Source organism: Anopheles coustani, chromosome 2, assembly GCF_943734705.1.
Source record: "Anopheles coustani chromosome 2, idAnoCousDA_361_x.2, whole genome shotgun sequence".
In the NCBI taxonomy this organism is placed as follows: Eukaryota; Metazoa; Arthropoda; class Insecta; order Diptera; family Culicidae; genus Anopheles; species Anopheles coustani.
The window spans coordinates 73,405,267-73,423,081 of record NC_071289.1 but is presented as its reverse complement, the minus strand read 5'-3'; the positions used below and the strand labels follow the sequence as shown (position 1 = coordinate 73,423,081).

Here is a 17,815-nt window from a genome sequence, read left to right as displayed (position 1 = left end):
CCATCAAAGAGCCGGTATATGGAAATAAAAGTGGCTTTCGGTGCGCAAATATTTTTGCACTATGCAAAACTTTTCACTTTCTGTTGACAGATATGACAATGGCACGGTCGAGGCTTTAGAGTGTGTGTGCAAATACACGTATCTTCACTGTTAGATGAGTGCATCGACGACAACTTTTTGAAGCTAGTTAAGTTGAAACAGCCCAAGGGAACTAGTTTGGGTAGGCAAGCCTTGCATTTCGATTTCATTTCTTTGTTAAAAAGTAGGCTGAACTATATGTTGTAGAAAGTACAGACCATTGTCAGGAATATAAAAACAGATCACGAACATTTTGATGTGTGGATTATGGATATTTTGCAACCCATCACAAAAGTGCTTTCTAGGTCAATGGATCACTGATCTGAAAATCTGAGTTCACAAAACCACTATCGCATTCCAAAATGGCGCTCTTTAGGAATCTGATTTCAGCGTCAACGTAACCTGGCAACCCCCGTGGAGTGCTGATGTCCGTACGCAACAGAAATATCGATGTAACGAAGCTGCACACGGTTCGGAAGTGGATCATCGCATTTTGATTTACCAGCTTCTCATCCCCATGAACATGTCTGACCAATGCAGAGCGTTCTGGGCAAAGCATCAGCAATCCTCACTAATGGCATTGGTGGTAACTGTATGTGTGTGTGTAAGGGTGGAAAGAATTATATCGCACACAAAAACCGTAGATGCACGAAACTATCACGGAACTGCTTCCCGCACAGGGCATAAGAAATAAAAGAGTAGATGACAGAGAGGTCTCGAATCCGGAGTTATTGGATGTTCATCACTCTTACAATTCCGCCTACCGTCCGAAACGGTGCGGCAAGAAAACAAAATCGATAGACCAGAAATCGAGCCGGAAAAGTGAAACATCAATTCCGCAAATGGAAATTTCGGCCCATTTCCGGCGAGCGTTTCGCAAACCCCGTCCGGCGGTACCTTACTCCCGGACAGGGATCGTTCCTTTTGGTTTAGTGTTGGAAAAAATGAAATGAATCCTTCGCGGAAACTTTCCACCCGTTAGTGGGCGGTGCGGCGAGGAAAACGATCCGTGTCGGTTAAGAGGATTCGTAAGGGAAACGAGAGTCCCACACGTGTTCACCATCGAGGGCAAGGAATGCAGCCTAGCCCAGAGCCGGTGGACGGTTCGCTGCCTCAAGGGTGGAACGACTCCGCGCGGGCACATACCACCCCAAATTCACGCCCACACGTTGTCGACGTTGTTCAGTCATTAAATATCGATCCCTTCCATCCACGGCGAGCCGTTTTGGAAGTCCGCTTGTGTTTTCCTTGAGCCGTTTCTGCCCAACCGTCCCCGTGGTTCATTCGGCTCTTCAATATTTGATTGCTTTTCAGGCATGCAGGTATGGAGGCTTCGCAGCGTCGGTTGAACGTATGCGATGGAGACGCCTGGTCGTTCGTTACGTTAGTAGCGCAAGGAAACGAATAACGCTGCAAACTTACACTGGCCCAGGCAAGATCCCTACTTTTTCACGCATCATTTTGTTTCGCGATGATGCTTGAACGTGGAAAGGTCGCTGTTTTTCATTGCAAGCTTCCACTTCTTTCCATCAGTGAACGTCGAATCGGAAGGCGTACGATTCATTTCGCTAAAAATAACTCTCAATCCATGACTCTACGGTTTCTTTTGATTCTTATCCGCCGATGCGATAATTCACACGGATGCACTTTGAAGCGATCAGGCGAATACCCCAACATTCCTCGGGGAAATCAATTTTGCAAAATCTTTATAGGTTCTTGTGAAAATTTGATATTTTTAACTTTGGGACGTTTTTCAAGATTTGTTTGGTAAGTAACACAAACTCTTCGTTTTTCTATTTATCATACATCGAAGGTTTGCTTTTCTTCCACACTAATTCTATGTTATTTTGGGTTGTATGAATTCTATGTTTGTTACACAATTATAGACCTTGTTGTAAAAATTGAAATTTCAACACATCAATAACTTGTTACATTTTAAATCCTCTTTCATGACAACGATGCAAATGGTACTCAATTTTTTAATTTTGAAGTGACATGGCTAATAAAAGATAAGTTTCCAATTTGACAAATGTTTTTACTAGCTCAAAGGGCTGAGAAGCTTACTTTACTGCTAGTACTTTAGACTACTAGTACTTAGATATATACTTTTACTACTAGTACTTTAGATATATCCGTCGGATTCATCTGACAAAAATAATATTCAAAATACAAAAAATTAGTTTTCCAAAGACGGCAAATTTTTTTTTTACACAACTTCATCTATTTTGTTTTTCAAAATGTAAGCTAGTTTAATGTTATGAAAAGTTTTGTACCAGTTGTGAGCTTAACATTGATGATAAAATTTAAAGCATCGGTCGTATGATTCATGAAGCAAAATGTTTCCATTTATCTTTCCTTTGGCTCAGCGCAGTGATGCATTTTTCTTGATGGTCCTCGTCGAAATATTCAACAACTTTACCTCTCGCCGATGCTGAAAAATTCCTCTCCAGTCAATCGGTGATATTGCGAGGGATGATTTATACGTGATTTTATGCCAAAAGAAACCCAGCGCCGTGTCTGCTGCACCTGGAGCTTATCATGGCGCGGGTGTTTTTGTTCATTCACTACGCGCTCCATTCCATTACGGTGAGCAAACCGAGAGAACGTCTCCATTTTTTTCAGATTGAATTGTACCCACGCTTCATTGCCGATCCCCGTTTACTGTGTTATTCAAAGCTGCGCGAGAGAAAACCTGCGAGGAATCGAACAGGCAAAAACGAAAGCCTCCTGCATCGGCTCGAGTTCAGCTAGTTTGGATCGGATTTGACTTTTCCCTGCTGCTGGAATGCTATGACATTTTTCCTCATCCTTCCCAAAACGTCGCCCCAGGACGGTGAAGAAAGTTTGTTTTCCACCGGATAATTCCCTCCGACAGAGAGGTATGCAGAGCGGTTGTTCCTTTTTTCATTCATTGGCTTATCTTTCTGGCTTCGTTCTTTTCCTACTCCGGGACCTATTCTCTCACCGTTCATGTTCGCTTCGTTCTTGCCCTGCTGACAGTTGCCTAAGGATGTGACTTTTTCCAGGCGTCGTGTCAATATGATAATAACTTTTTGATTGAATTATCTTTGATTTTGAACCTTTCCCTCTCGGGGCCGAACAGGGGCACTGGTTTGTGTGCGAGAGCAAGACAGACGGCAATCGTACAGAGACACTGGTTCCGGAGCGTGAACTTTGTACAACTTTACAGGCGAAAACACATGCATACCATGTTTATCCGTAGACGGTAAAAGAAAAAAAAATTGGACACATTTCAACATGAAACATAACTGCACGAGAAAAGAAGGTCTCGGGGAAAAGTGAAACATCTTTGACAAATTCCGAGAAGTACACGGTATAAACTCATGAATGTAGACGAAGTTTAAGACAAAAAACAAACTAAAATAAATCGTAAAAACAGAACTCTTGGGATTACCATCACAGTTTTGTTTGGTTTTATGATTACGCTAATTAAGTTAATGTATTCGTTCTTCTATATAATTTGTATGAACGTAGGGGAAACTTTTCTCGTTCTTCTTTTATTATGTTCACTATTATAAGCATATAATCAAATACTTTCAAAAAATACAAATAATCTAGTTTAAAATATGATATTGAAATTTGTAATACAATAAATCAAAATGGAACCATCCATTATGTTTGGTTGTAGTGTATAAATGCAACCATTTAAATTATGGTTTAATACGAAAGAGCTATAGAAAAGATGGGAAAAGCTTTATTTTCCAAGATCACATTAAGAAATGGAATCGGATTCGGTGATATCATTTCTCTTGCCGGCTGCCACTTTTCTTTCTATACGTCATTCATTTTCCACTTCCTTCCTTTCCTTGCACGGAAAGGGTTGGCGTCGTCACTGGTGTCGCTTTCTGTATCATTTCCCTCGCGAACTCTTTCTTTCCACATCGTACTTTCCCTCTCCACGTACCGTCGTTTCAACTCCCACTCCCCACGTATTTCCGTGTTCGACGGGTGTGGGATCTGTAATCCTGAAAATTGCATGACTTGCGTTCCCACCCGTTCACGGACCGGATCATTTCGTCCGTCTTCAGCCTTCGTCCAGCCGGCTGGGGGTTGCGAGCCACCTGCCAATGTTTGACGGTACGCTCCCCACCACGCTCCCGGCCGCTCCCTGCCCCGCATGGGAATGTATAATCTGAAATATCATAAATATCACCGAGCACTCACAATTTCCTCCCGAACACACGACGGCACGCAGGGACCATCTCCGGTCCGGGAAAGGGCATGTGCATGCCGGGAACAATACTTTTGAAATCTTTCACACACATACACACACACTTGTACAAGCCAGCAGAAGAGAGAGCGTTATGGGTCCGCTGTGCAGCCTTTGCACCTAGTGCGATAAACTGGCGGAGTCACGGACTTTGATTTCAAAAATGCCAACGAAAAACCTTGAGCTCTTCCCCTCGGAACGCTTTGGCTGAACTCAGTGTTTCATTGTGGATTTTTCTTTGCAGTAGTTTTTTGCGACCTTTCTGGGCTGCTCGAAAAACGCATGCAAGGGAGGGAAAGACATGTTTACAAGGAATAAAGATAAAGGAAAGCACGAACACACACTCACAGGAGCTCCAAACCAATGCCAAGGATTCTTTGCACCGGAATCCTTTCAGTGCAGCGAAGATATGCTCCATAATCAGCGACTGCACTGCGTCCCTTGCGCTGTGTTTATTGACCAACATCCACACGCTTCGTGACCACATTTTACTTCGTCTGTTTTTGTGAAAAGAGACGATAAGGGGGCCCATGACAAGGAAAATGGCACACCGTTCCACAATGGCGAAAACCTGAGCTGCTACAGTCTGGTCGAAGCAAAAGGCCGGAACGCTACCAGGTAGTACCTTTCCACCGGAAACCCCCGATCGGAGCGCTCGCTGGAAAAGCGATTCCCTTGTAGGGGTCACGCCAGGTGCGATCGCCAGGTGGGGGAAAAAATATGAGCTTTGATAGCTGGATGGATGGCTAAGCGCGCACGGGAGGAAAGTATGGGTAGCTTTTGGAAAAACAAAATATTACAAATGTTTCGCTTACTCACCCGAAACACGGCGCTCACCTCGCCCTCGGTTTTTGGGGTGGAAATCGCGGTTCTGTTTGCTGACGGTCGGAATGTGCTTGTTTTTGGATTTTCCGGCCCATTCCCTCAGCGCAGTGCATCCATCATCGTACCGAATCCACTGTCGATAGTTTCCAATTCGGGGCATAGGAGTGGCTTTCAAAGGAGTGGGGATATTCTGCTACAGCATTAGTTGTGTAACCACTTGCATCAGACAAATTTTGTGAATTTTGTTTGAATGAAATTTCTCAGCAAAGACTTCCAATATTATGTATTGATTGGAAATTCACAAGAAAACTGGCGAGATGTGTAAAATTATGCAAGGAAGCTATTATAAAAGAAATATTTTCAATAATACGTTTCTACCGAAATTCGTCGAAGGAGCTGGCGCTGGAAAAATATGTCAATTTCAGGTTTGGTGCAAAACTAAAGAAGGTTTTAGAGTTTACTTCCATTCTTCTACCAGCCTTCAATATTTTTCTCTTGTTTATTAACAATCCCATCTCTCACATTGAGTAGAGAAGGTGAGAATGTTACTGGTTAAAAGCTAATCTGTGGGTGAAAACTGTAAATCACGTCGGCTGCATCGAACTGGTACGTGGTGCTACAACCTCTCGGCGATTGTGATTTAGTTCGCAAGAAAAACCATCGCATTGTAACAGCTGACTCGTTCGGTTGTTCGGATTGTTCGGCGCGTTGGTTTGTTAACCAGCCAGAGATTGATTTTTCAATCATTTATGAATTTCAAATTCATTGTTGTGAATAGTCAAAGAAGTATTTTGCACGTACGGCTGGCGCATGGATCAATTTCAATCAACGAATGTTCAATAAAACCTCAAAAGAGAGAGGCTTGTTGTAATGTCTAAGAACATAATACGTCTAAGTACAATCTATTCATTTAAAGTTTGATACTCATCAATTGTTAGTGGAAAGCCACCCTTTTAACAAAGTACCGCCGTTATTAAATTAAGCTTGCGGTATGCAAACCGGTAGCTGCAGGCAAAATTATTTCACAATCAAAATTATCACCTTGACTTGGGAAAATTATAGCTTATTCTACACGGAAATAGTGTGTTCTTACCGTTCGGACAAAACTTCATCACGTTAGCTCGATGAGACTACAAAGCCAGTGAAAATTTTCTTCCACTTCTAACGGACACATTTCTAGCAGAGGGAAAACAAAAATCCTCGCCACTTTCGGGAATGTTCCTTGAGCTAAGGAAGCCGGAAAAGCTCAAAACCGGGAGCTGCCAAATGTTTGAGTGATGCATTATTCATGCACGTACACATTTGGGGCCTTTCCCGAGCCTACTTCCGACGCGGGAGGTGGGCGTTAGAGGTCCCGCAGCCCGCACTGAAACTACTGCCAGCGGCCAGGTCCTTTTCGCCCGGGTTGAAAGCTGCGGACCTTGTCTTAGCTCGGCCGGCTCGGAGGCGCTCGCGAATCCTTTGCAATGGCCCCGTCGGAAGTCGCTTCAAATATTAATGCCCCCAAGGTGGAAGTGGTCCCGGTGTTCACATTGGTACGGGGGTACGGCGGGCATGGCCGCAACTCCGCAGCGGAGAAAAACGGAAGCAACCGTCCTGCTCCGGAACCTGGACTTGCGCATGTGCGTTCCCGGCGAGGTGCGGCCTCGCCTGCCGATTTATGCCGGACGTGTGTGTACACACTCCGACCCCGCGTGCGGTGGGTTGGGCTTTTTGCCCCGGCCGAGCAAACTTTCGCCAGCGGATCGAAAGGCAAAAGTAACGCCGGGGAAAGTTTTTAGTGTTTTGTTCGTGATTTTTAACTGACCAACTCTCTCCGAAAAGGGGAAAGATTATGTTTACTTTCTAGCGGCCGGTCTCGGTTCGTTATATCCTCAGGTTCTTGTGCTTTTCGGACAACCCACTCTATTGCAGAAACCAAACTCGTATTCTGCGACTTAAAGATACGATGACATACCGTTTCCTCATTCGTTTTGCGGGAATTCGACCTAATCAGGAATTCATTCTTTATTCTTCTTCTTCTCAAATTAGCAACTAACATGATTGTTTCCGCACAAGCCAGTCATATTACTGTGGGCTTTCGTGTGATGGCCCGAGGCAGCGTCAGCTTTAGTTTCCAACTATGGCGTCCGGGCTGCATTACTCGTACCGGAGGCCACACTTTGCCACAGCAGACCGTTTGCATAATTGATCAGATCGTTTGCGAACCGAGCGAATCAATATTGCCGTCGGGGACAGAAATTAGCCCCTCCCGGAGCAGCCCATTGCCTGGTGCCTTATTTGCAGAGGTCCGCCGTCTGGCCTTTTGCGAGGGAGCCTTTTACAGGGTTTCGATTCATATAATGGAATGTTTCAATAGGTAGAGGGAACATTTCAAAAGCATAGGGGATATTTTCAACCGGTAAAGATAATTTTGCAATCATATAGGGGAATGTGTCAGACAGCTAGGAGAATCGTGCAATGTCACCGGGGAGCTTTGCAACCGGTTAGGGGAGCGAGCTGTCAACCTCACAGTTTGTTTACTTTGACTCGATGGAAGCGACAACGTTCGCGCCAGAAACAGGGAATCAGTATAGTTTGATAGATCAGGTAATTTCATAATAGCATTGCATCAAATTGTTATTTATATTAAACATGTCTTCTCTTTAGTTTTTTGTAACTGTAGGATAGCATTGTTTCACAGAACCGTTCGTAACAAGTCGAAAGAAACAGATGCAAAATTGGAGAATGTTGTTGTATTTCAGTTGAAAATAACTTATACGATTTTCGAATATTTTACTGTCCATAGTTATAACGTTCCTTGACATAAAAATGATGAGTTTAGTGAAATTACCAACTCGCTCCCCTAACCGGTTGCAAAGCTCCCCGGTGACATTGCACGATTCCCCTAGCTGTCTCACACATTCCCCTATATGATTGCAAAATTATCTTTACCGGTTGAAAATATCCCCTATGCTTTTGAAATGTTCCCTGTACCTATTGAAACATTCCATTATATGAATCGAAACCCTGTATGTTCTGCTTCATCAGAAGAAGTCTCGGGCGCACCGGTCAACGTAAAAGCGATCCGGGTGGTTCGCAGGCAAATAGTGGCCACCTCGCCACCCGTCCGTACCCCGCCGGCCCGTTTGCTGATTTCCCATCGTGCTATTGATGGCGCTCGCCTTGCGTGGAGACAAAGGAGTAGCGCAAAGAATTCTTTTCCCGAAAGGCTCACTTTATGATTAATTTATGATGCACCTCAGGGCAAGAAATCAATAAAACTATCATTATTATCCTCCGCGTAACGGTCGCCCTACTGCTAAAGGGGAAACGCACACACGCACAACGCAGGGAAACCCCTTTGTGAAAGTTGTCTATTTTTACTCGGAAGTTGATACGCCATCCTTTGAAACTTGCAGCTGCAATGCTTGATTTTTCTGTGACATCAGAGCTGCTCATACGTGTTCTTGTCAGTAAAATATGCATAAGAACGATAAGTTGATTGTGCTACCAATTTCCATGTGAATGTCTAAGATGTTAAGTTAAGTTTTAAGTATTTTGAAAATTGACTGATGATATTCATTTCGCAATGAAAACATGCAGCTAACCTTAAAACAGATGAGTTTTTTACAATCTAACCTTACTAAAATATCTGTCATAATTATCCTTACTTTCCTCTTCAATTAAATGAAAATTACTATGAAAGCGCAAAAATTGGTTAGATATGCCTACTTTGATCTTGATTTCACGGTTGCGACTAGATGCCATCTTAAGATTGTGAACTTAACTTTAAAAACCAGTTTTGTATTCAATTTTAATACATGTGTTCGATGTTTTTGAATTGTTTATTAATTTTCAGTGCATTGTAGGTTGCCACACTCTAAAATCTGAGTTATGAGAAAAATATGCAAAGAACTGAATAAAAACAAAATTTATATCAAACACTTGCTTCTCATGGTAACATGCGGACACTCTGTCCGGTACATGATAGCACTTTGGTTATTTTTCAAAATCAAACAAAACCACCATGTCCGGTTGAACAAACCGCAACATTTCAACAGCCCGTGTCCTTGTTCGGTTTTGCAGATGTTACGTTGCCCACCGGTCGGATGTTACGTTGTTGTCCCCGAACCCTCTTGTGTACTTTTCCGTGGCGGGCATGCCTGCGGGTGGCTGATTATGCCTCATCACGTTTGCACGACTGGGTTCGATGGGCGAACGAAAACAAGAAAAGGAAAAAGGAATAAAAAAGCAACCGGAAAGCATAAGCCCACCGGGCCCACCCGGTCCGCCCGGAACGTAGAGGGAGTAGGAACGTAACTAAACTAATAGCATGCCCGTTTTTCGACTTCGAAGGGGCGGCAGATATTTGGGGTTTTGGTCGCTCTTATCAAATTCTTCGTTGGTTTTTCTCGTTGCTTTTTTCTACTCCCATTTTCTTGGTCGGCTATCTTCTTCGGTCCGTCCCGGGTTTCTATGTCCGCTCGGAATGGATTTTCGGTTGGAAGTCTCCCAAAATGGCTGCTGGGTGGCCGAAAACAGCACCAAACCTTAAAATCATTGCAACCCAGCGTTTGGGGGTTTCCCAGTGGAGTTCCTTCGCGTGGCGTTGGTTGCGCAATACCCGAACCAAGGTAGCCAACGAGGGTTTGGTTTGCCCAAGTGAAACGCCAAGGCGAGGCACCGTGCACAAAGGCCTGACCCTATTATGTAACAAGCGGAGCGGGTCTACAACAATCGATCTAAAATTTATGATAAACTCGATGGAAGTGCACTTAAGCAAACAAATTGATTGACCTTGTTTTCGTGCCACGCTCGTTGTGTTCGTGGATCCTGGGAGGGTGGAAACTTCACCCCAAACGTTTCCTCCATACCGTAGTGGTAGCCAACGTGCGATGTGAAGGGGCATGTGATTTCAATGGCTACAAGGATGTGGTTCGTCGAGATACCTTGCTTCTTTCTTACACTCCTCAGAGAAGGAGCTCTCGGGTCTCTGAGTAGTGTTTCATAGTTTTCTTGCGGATTTTTCCAGCATTCTTTCCGACTTTCGCCGGGGCAAGGGTTGCCTTCGACCGTGTGTCATCGGTACCTACGCTTCCCTGCCGACACTTGAAACCCACCATGACCGTCCTCCAGCTGTCACCACATCATGGATTGGCTTCGAAGAAATATTGAATCGCAAAATCAACCCACCGCTCGGGCTGCTTGTCCTCGCCAATCCTTCTCTAGTGGTGCTTGTCCTTGCACACAACCTTCCAATTCGCCTCGAGCCATTCGACGTCGATGACTTGCCGCTCTTGTTTCCCACTTAGTAATAGTGATGCCACCGTTGTTTCGCTCGTTGCTCATACAGCACGGCCGGAACTTCTGCACAGCTTCAAAAAACCTCGGGAACAGAGCCCGAGCCCAGGTTATTCAATTGTGTTAGATCATTTTTTGTTTTGTTTGTACTCCATCTACCCGTACGGTGATAGAAGGGCTAGTTGAGCCCAATCATGGGAACATATGTGTGTTTTATCGGGACGAGTTTGTATGCTTTTCTTCGAGTGCAAGAAGGAATTGAACAATTTCGACAGGCAAAATTGGCTACCTGAGGCAGTTGTTCACATGACATGAGCATCGGACCAAAACTCCAAGGCTTATCCAGGCGTTGTTCGGTTCAGCGGCCAGCTATGAAGTTTTCGAAACGAAGTACTGGACTTATTGGAAATAAGTAGGCCCGACTGCCTGCAATGGAATCAGATTCACAGAGGATCATGAATGGGATGTCAAGCGTTGTTAGTTTGATATTGGTAATGGTTGTACTTAGACGGACTAGTGGTGCATTCTTAGTCGAACAAGGAATGCGCTTGTTTGTCACTTGGGACATTCTTTATACTGAGATATGTACTTTACACAAGAGAAAACAAAGAAAAACAATATTAAAATAAGACAGCTAAGAGTTTTTACAATTGAGTGTGAAAAAGCAAGCGCTGGAAAAAACATAAGCATAAGTTGTTAAGATTTCTACTGCGTGACTGCAACAAGCTTCCCTTATTCCAAACATAATGATGGGTACCAGATAGACAAAAACGAACATTAAAAGAACCAAGAACAATAATTTCCCTTCCCTGAAATATCTTGCCATGTTTATCTTACTACGAAAGCTGTTGCAGGGGAAAATGTTCGTTCTGTTTCTCGAGCCGCTTCTGGCAGTAAAAATTTGCATAATTAGTCTTGCGGAGAAGGCAAATCGTGAAGAGCAATGTTTTCACAAATCTCTTGTCGTGGGAAATTCTTAGCTTTTTTAATCACTTTAAGTGTTAATAAAGCGAATGATTAGCATGTTTAGGCTTACCGTAGCTGTCAATGATGAATAAAATCATTGCGTTCATGAATCAAGAGTGAACATACTGTTTGTACACTAATGATAAACACTTGGATGTATTTTATTTTATTCTATTCCATACACTGAATGCTAGCAAAAACGCTCCTTGAACATTCTTACGAAAAGTAGTTTTTCCAAAACTATTTATTAAAATAACTATTAAAAACTAAACAATAGTAAGAGTCACCTTTCCAAATGAAGTGCGTATAAAGTTAATAGCTAAGCTAGAGATTTAAAGAACAAAAAGCATCAACGATAAGACAAAGAAATGTTGGTTTTTATACAAACGCTCAACCGTAGGGATGAGAAGTAGACTGATGTTGTGAAAAACAGCTGCCGCTTGAAGCGGGTTATGAAGAAATGTGAACGGGCGAACGCGCTGCTGTGAAAGACGATGGTGGCTTATACAATGCCGTTTAATTTATCACGGCCCAGAAAACAAGGACTGGTCTGGTTGTCTACTAAAGAAAGAATAAAATGGAACTGTGTAAAAACGCAATGAAAAGAAGACTGAATAAAAAAGTGCAAAACGAAAAAATGAAGCGAAAGTAAACTAAAAAAAGTCATTTGATATGACGAAGTTGCGGTAGGAACTGTATAGCGAATAATATGCTTGAAAAAATATGTTTCAAACTGTTGAGATCCTTTTGAGTCAAGGCAGAGATGAAAGTGTCTAGAAAATTCAAGAGTCAAGGGTAACCGCATTGGGTTCTTATCGTATTTTGAAGATCGCTAGAGGATTTTGAAAGTGAAGTACACCTTTCGGGCTGCAGAATAATTTTAAAAAGAAAAGTCCAACTTTTTATCTCTTCTGCTTCACATCGGAGCTGAACTCATTCTCCTACTTACGAAGAAAAGAAAAGAGTTAGCGGTAATAACAAAAGAAACGGAAGTCTCTCCTGAGGATAACGTCTACTACGGTTCCATCACATTCGGCTACTGCAGACGGGCAGATCTTTTTTTTCCTCTGTTCACGCTGTTATATCAATTAAAGCAATTCTTCCGCACCACTAATTGAATAATGAAACCAACTCTTCTCTGTGTTATTGTGTTTATGTTGTCGAATTCCAAATTATGTAGTTTTCAAGAAGAAGTTTTTAGCTTAAAGCTGGGCTGAATATTATTGAATTATAATCATTTCATGCTTTACACGGTCATGTAAATTACTTTCTTGAACGAACAGTTTACGAAATAATTAATTGACTCAGCATATCGAGTAATTATTTATCCTAACATTCGCTGCCACTTTGCAATGACGTGATTGCCCATCGTGTCTTAATGCACTTTTCTATTATCTTTCATTACAGGTAAGTTCAAAAGCACCACAGGATCCTAGTAATGGATTGCGTGAGTATTCAGCTTGATGAATCGTTACTTTTGCCGGGCTGCTTTATGTTTGCTTTCGCATTGCCCTACTAAGCCACTTTAATTTGCTATTCAATCGCTGGTCAATTGGCTGCTGGTCAATTGGCTGCTGTTCTTTTCAAACAATCAAATGATTTATGATGGATAAGCGAGAAGTTCAAATGCTGATACCGTGGACTACGGCAGCCCCCCCTTCCCACCCACCTCAACATACCCGCAATGAAGACGTTCATTATCATAGACAAGTTTTGACAGTTTGTATTGAGTTCGACCGATTGTTTAAAAGATGAATTACATGCTTCACAATACTTCCTGGTTCAGTTTTTGTGAATAAGATCAACCGTAACAAACTCAATCGCTTTAATTGTGTACCGATCAAGAAACACCCAGTTGAAAAAAAGCAATCAAATTCAAATTAACTTATCACGTGCAAACTCTTTGCTCAACAAAAGTCCCACATTAGGTTATTCCAAGTTAGTTTGTAAGTATTGCATTGATATAAAATATTACAATGATTAATTTAAATGTTTTTATTATAACTATCGTACGGTTGTTAAGTTGTTAGAATCCATTTAGCTTTGATGATTGTTTAATTCAAACAAACAAAATTAATGTCTATATCCAATTAAGAAAAGTGTATATAGAAATTTTCCCTAGTTTTTAAATTGTCAATTTTAAAATATAAAGAATGACTTTGGATTAACGAAAACATCACAAACTTCTGGTGTAAGACCTCATCCTTTAAAGAAATAATGCTCTTTCTTCAACCCTTATTTCCGTCCCCGGGTGCCATTGTCTTGGAAACAAAAGAGAACTTCCTTGCTCAGCCACACTCCCACCGATTTGCCATTCCGTGGGTGCGTTTGACGGGAAGAATTAAACAACACCGGCATTCCATCTGCAAACTCCCATTTCGCTCCAGTTGGTTCAGCTTTAGTTGCCAGAAAGTCAGTAAATTTCACTCACAAATCCAGCACCAACAAGGAGCGTCCGGGAAAACCCTTTCCTTCACTATGTGGGGGTCGACGCAGCGCGTAAGGTTTAATTGACGAAAAAGCGTGCGCGGGGAGACGCCGTGGCTTTCGATGCAAAGTAACAATAGGCACGCATACGCACGCAAGCACGCACGCAAACACAACCGAAGTGTGGTGTCCTGGGCGCACGCACAGCAGCACGTAGCCACGCGTTGTACAATGACGAGTAGAACAGTGTTAAATGATGAAGACGGTACGCCCGGGGGGAGGTTTCAACACTAGAGCGTGGAAAGCAGGATCCGTCGTGTAGGACAATAAACAATGAAATATGATTTTTGCTCAAGAAAATTCAATTAGTTCTCAGGCGAAGGAGGAAGCCTTGAAGTGGGATGGCGGTTGCGGCCTGGTTCGGTCTCGTTCGCGCTGCAGAAATGATCTTCAATGAAAACGCAAATTGGAAGGTTTGAGATATCACCGGGTTGGGTTTGCAGGGCTGACGGGGGGAGAGGATGCCGGGGTGGTACGGAATTTTTCCTCCACCACGTTGAGCAGTGGAAGCGTAGCGCTAGAAAGCGTGCGACTCGACATCGAGCGAGAAGGAACGTGTGAGATTGTGCAGAGTAAATTAAAATGAACCTGCTTCTACGCCCGGCGGAAGTGAAAGCTGGGAAAATTAATCTTAATGTATGTTGCGCGGCCCGCGTGTGGCTAGGATGTCTCGTGGCCTTAGACGCCACCGAATGTTGAAGAAACAATTAGTACCAGAAGCGAACCGACGGAGGGCGCCTCCGGATAAGACCTCGCTAATCAGTGCACAAACGCGATGGTGGGCGGGCAGGAAAGGGGCCAGGAATACCACCTTTCCCCAGCTGGCCATGAGGAAGCGTTTCCCGGCCAGCACACCACACCCCAGTGGAAAAACTGGCTTATCCGACCGGAGCCCGGATGGAACCGGATCCACCTCGAAGGCACAATCCGGTGCGTACCCTCGTAGTTCCGGGGGCCTGTTGAAGTGGGAGGTGAGGCGCCACCGAGGGCAGGCGGGCAAGATGTAGGCGCACCACGGTTGTGCGAAGAAAGCATTTCGTTGTTAAACTGTCAGCCGGTCTTACATGCGTAACCTCCTGTGCTCGGCGGCCGTAATCATCGTGTCTTGCGGACAAGAACCAGGACGAGGGACGGGCGGCTCTGGCATCCTGGGACGGGGGCCCGTAGGTTGTGCTAACGGGTTTATTCAAACCGCTTTTCACACACAAAAGGTAAAGTGTTTGAATGAAGGGACGAAGGTGATAAGTTCGAGTCGGATTTCCCTTTTAAAGTGCGTCATAAAGCCATTAACGAGACATGCTGGCGTACAATGCTTGACGGGGAACGGGGTTTGACGGGGCCGGAGAGGATAGAGAGCTTAACCAGTGTGCCAGAGGTGTGTGGATATCTTTGGCTTTGTTCTTGTTGGTTGGCAGTGATGTGGTAATAGACGTAAGCTTCATGAAGAAAACGAGTTCATAATTAACATATTTTAATTTGCTTTGAAAATTGTATGTTTATGAACTCAACATAATACTCGTTTTTTTAATGCTGTTTTGGTTTCTAAATTTAACTAATAATATTTAAATTTTATATTAATAGATAAATAATTACCTGACACCTTCTGTTCTTTTACATATACCTTTTTGCTCCTTGTAACACAAACGAACTATACCCCGAGTTCGAAACCGTGTTTCTAGCAATTTCTCACTACCAGTTAGTGGAAACCCACTCCACCCCCTTGCCGCAACCATAAAAAACAACAAAACCCACAACGAAAAGAAACCATGTTGGCACCTTTTCTTCCAGCAGTTTTCCTTCCACGACTCCAACCGTCCGTTTCGGCGCCCGGCAAAGCGCCATGAAGGATGACGACGACAAGCACGACAACACCAGCGTCACTCGAGAAGCGATGGCGAGCTCATTTCGGGTGTATACATATTATGCTCGGCTAATATTTGCACAGAATTTATGTTTAATTTTATTTGCCTATGCAAAGCCCTCCTCCTAACCTCCTCGGCTTCCGCTCGCCCACCGTTCGCCGGGGAGGGTTGTTTGTTACCGTGTGGGGGGGTCGGGGGTTGGCTGTGGGTGAAAATCAGAATGAATAGGGCCATGCCGGTTGCGCACGGTGGGCATGGGCATGAAATAACGCACCGAGTGGCTGTAATTTAGCGTCCTTTTGTCGCTCATTGCGGTCTGCCGGTGATGGGAATGGATTTCACCTCGCAATAACGTGCCTCGATGTGCGCTTCCCGGCGTGACCAGGACGATACGTTTAGGCGACCCGTCGGGCTCCGGTTCGGAATAGTGGCGCTGTTTTGTTTTTATTCGAAATAAATAATAGTAAATTTATGCTCAAATTACTCATCGTGATGAACACATTTGCGAAATTTCCGCTTTCCATCCATCGCCTGCGCCTTGCGGACCTGGAGGACCTAGAGTTTCCCCACCAGAAAACCTGCCAGCGATAGAGTGGAGCGAGTCGTTTGCAAACCCGGCGCGGCATGTGCAAGCTTGTTGAAGTTGCTTCCGACCGGTGATGAAAGTTCCCTTCCACTTCTTCACGCTCATTCGACGGTCGAAAGGGGTTGCGGCACGAAGGAATCTTAGCGCTCGAGAACCTGCACACAGAACGAAGGCTGCTCGCCGCCACCAGTAAGTGGTATTAGGTACAAAAGTGCTAAGACTTGTTCTAAAATATGCTGACTAAATTGGAAGCAAACGCAGGAGCGAGAAAAGGTTTCGGCAAAGGGCTACACCGTGCCGGGGTTGGGAAGTTTCCCGGTCTCGTGCAAGGAAGTTGTGCAAGTGAAGTATGCTTCCTTTGGCCCGGTTGCGAGAGATGCCTAAATTAATTTAATGTCGTAAGCACGGAAAATGGATGGAACGGGCGTGGACGGGGACCAGACCCAAGGCAGGGGAAAGTGCCTTCGTATTCGTCAGGCTGCCGCAGCTCCCCCACGAGCCGGAAGTAAACGTTGTTGCCGATGACGCGAACTGGGCTGAAGGAACTCTTCTGCTCATAAAAGCTATACCGGTTGGGCCCATTTGCTAGCGCTTTGAAATATTTAGCGTAAAAAAACCCGAACACACATTCCCCAGGGAAACACAATATGACCGAGCAAGTCGAGGAGGAAATGGAGGGAAGCAAGGGAACGCAAAACGAACCGCAATTCGTGCACGTCAAGAGGAATACAACATTCATCGGAAGCTTTCCTCCATTACAATCCTCCCCTTTCAAGGATAGCCTCACATATGGAGCGGAATGGGGGAGGGGAAAAACACACACACAAATGATAACTTGGCCAATGGAGGCTGAAAAACTGCGAGAAGAAGAAACCCCCGAAAATCTGCCTTATCATGGTTCCATCTGACGAAGATGAACCTACTGTCGAAGGCACAAGAGAGGAAAAAAACAAAGCCGGAAAAAGAGGAAAAACGACGATCACGCACGTATGACGGGTGACGACGTCCTATTGCCGCTTGTCACGACGTGCCATCACGACCCGGCACGACGCACACGCAGATCATGATGAGGTATTTGACGATAATGACTATGTTTGAGGAGCGAGAGTGTGTCTGTGCGCCATTGGGAAGCGGAAAACTTGGGACGGAAGGAAAATCCCGTAGCAAAGTGACCAGGAAATACCGTCCTCGTTTATCATTCCGAGGGGAAATGGAACCGTGGGCGGCTTGGTGGGTGAATTTAGCACAGTCCTAATGATGAACTGATTTCCCCTAAATCACGCCAATCGCCACTGTCATCGATGTGTGTCAAATCGAGTTTCTCCCGGCCCAATCCCAGTTTTTCGTTCATTAAATTCCTGACGCCGAGTTTCGCTTTCCACCAATAATCATTTAGTACCGAAATCTTAAATGTACTACATTATTACGCTGTTTTCTAGCGAAGTGAATTCGAGTGAATTTTCACCTCCCATCCGTGGACTTCGTGTTTACTTGCGC

At 44.2% G+C, this 17,815-nt stretch overlaps 1 protein-coding gene across 3 annotated transcripts in view; it reads left to right on the top strand.

Moving 5' to 3' along the window:
- The window catches only part of LOC131266988 (RNA-binding protein Musashi homolog Rbp6), a 253,858-nt gene that overhangs the window by 45,382 nt on the left and 190,661 nt on the right, over nucleotides 1-17,815 (top strand). For all 3 annotated transcript variants that reach the window (XM_058269706.1, XM_058269705.1, XM_058269709.1), the window contains exon 3: nucleotides 12,791-12,830. In XM_058269706.1, the coding sequence (XP_058125689.1) occupies nucleotides 12,822-12,830 (9 nt within the window). In that variant the 5' untranslated portion in view covers nucleotides 12,791-12,821. The remainder of the gene's footprint in view (nucleotides 1-12,790; nucleotides 12,831-17,815) is intronic.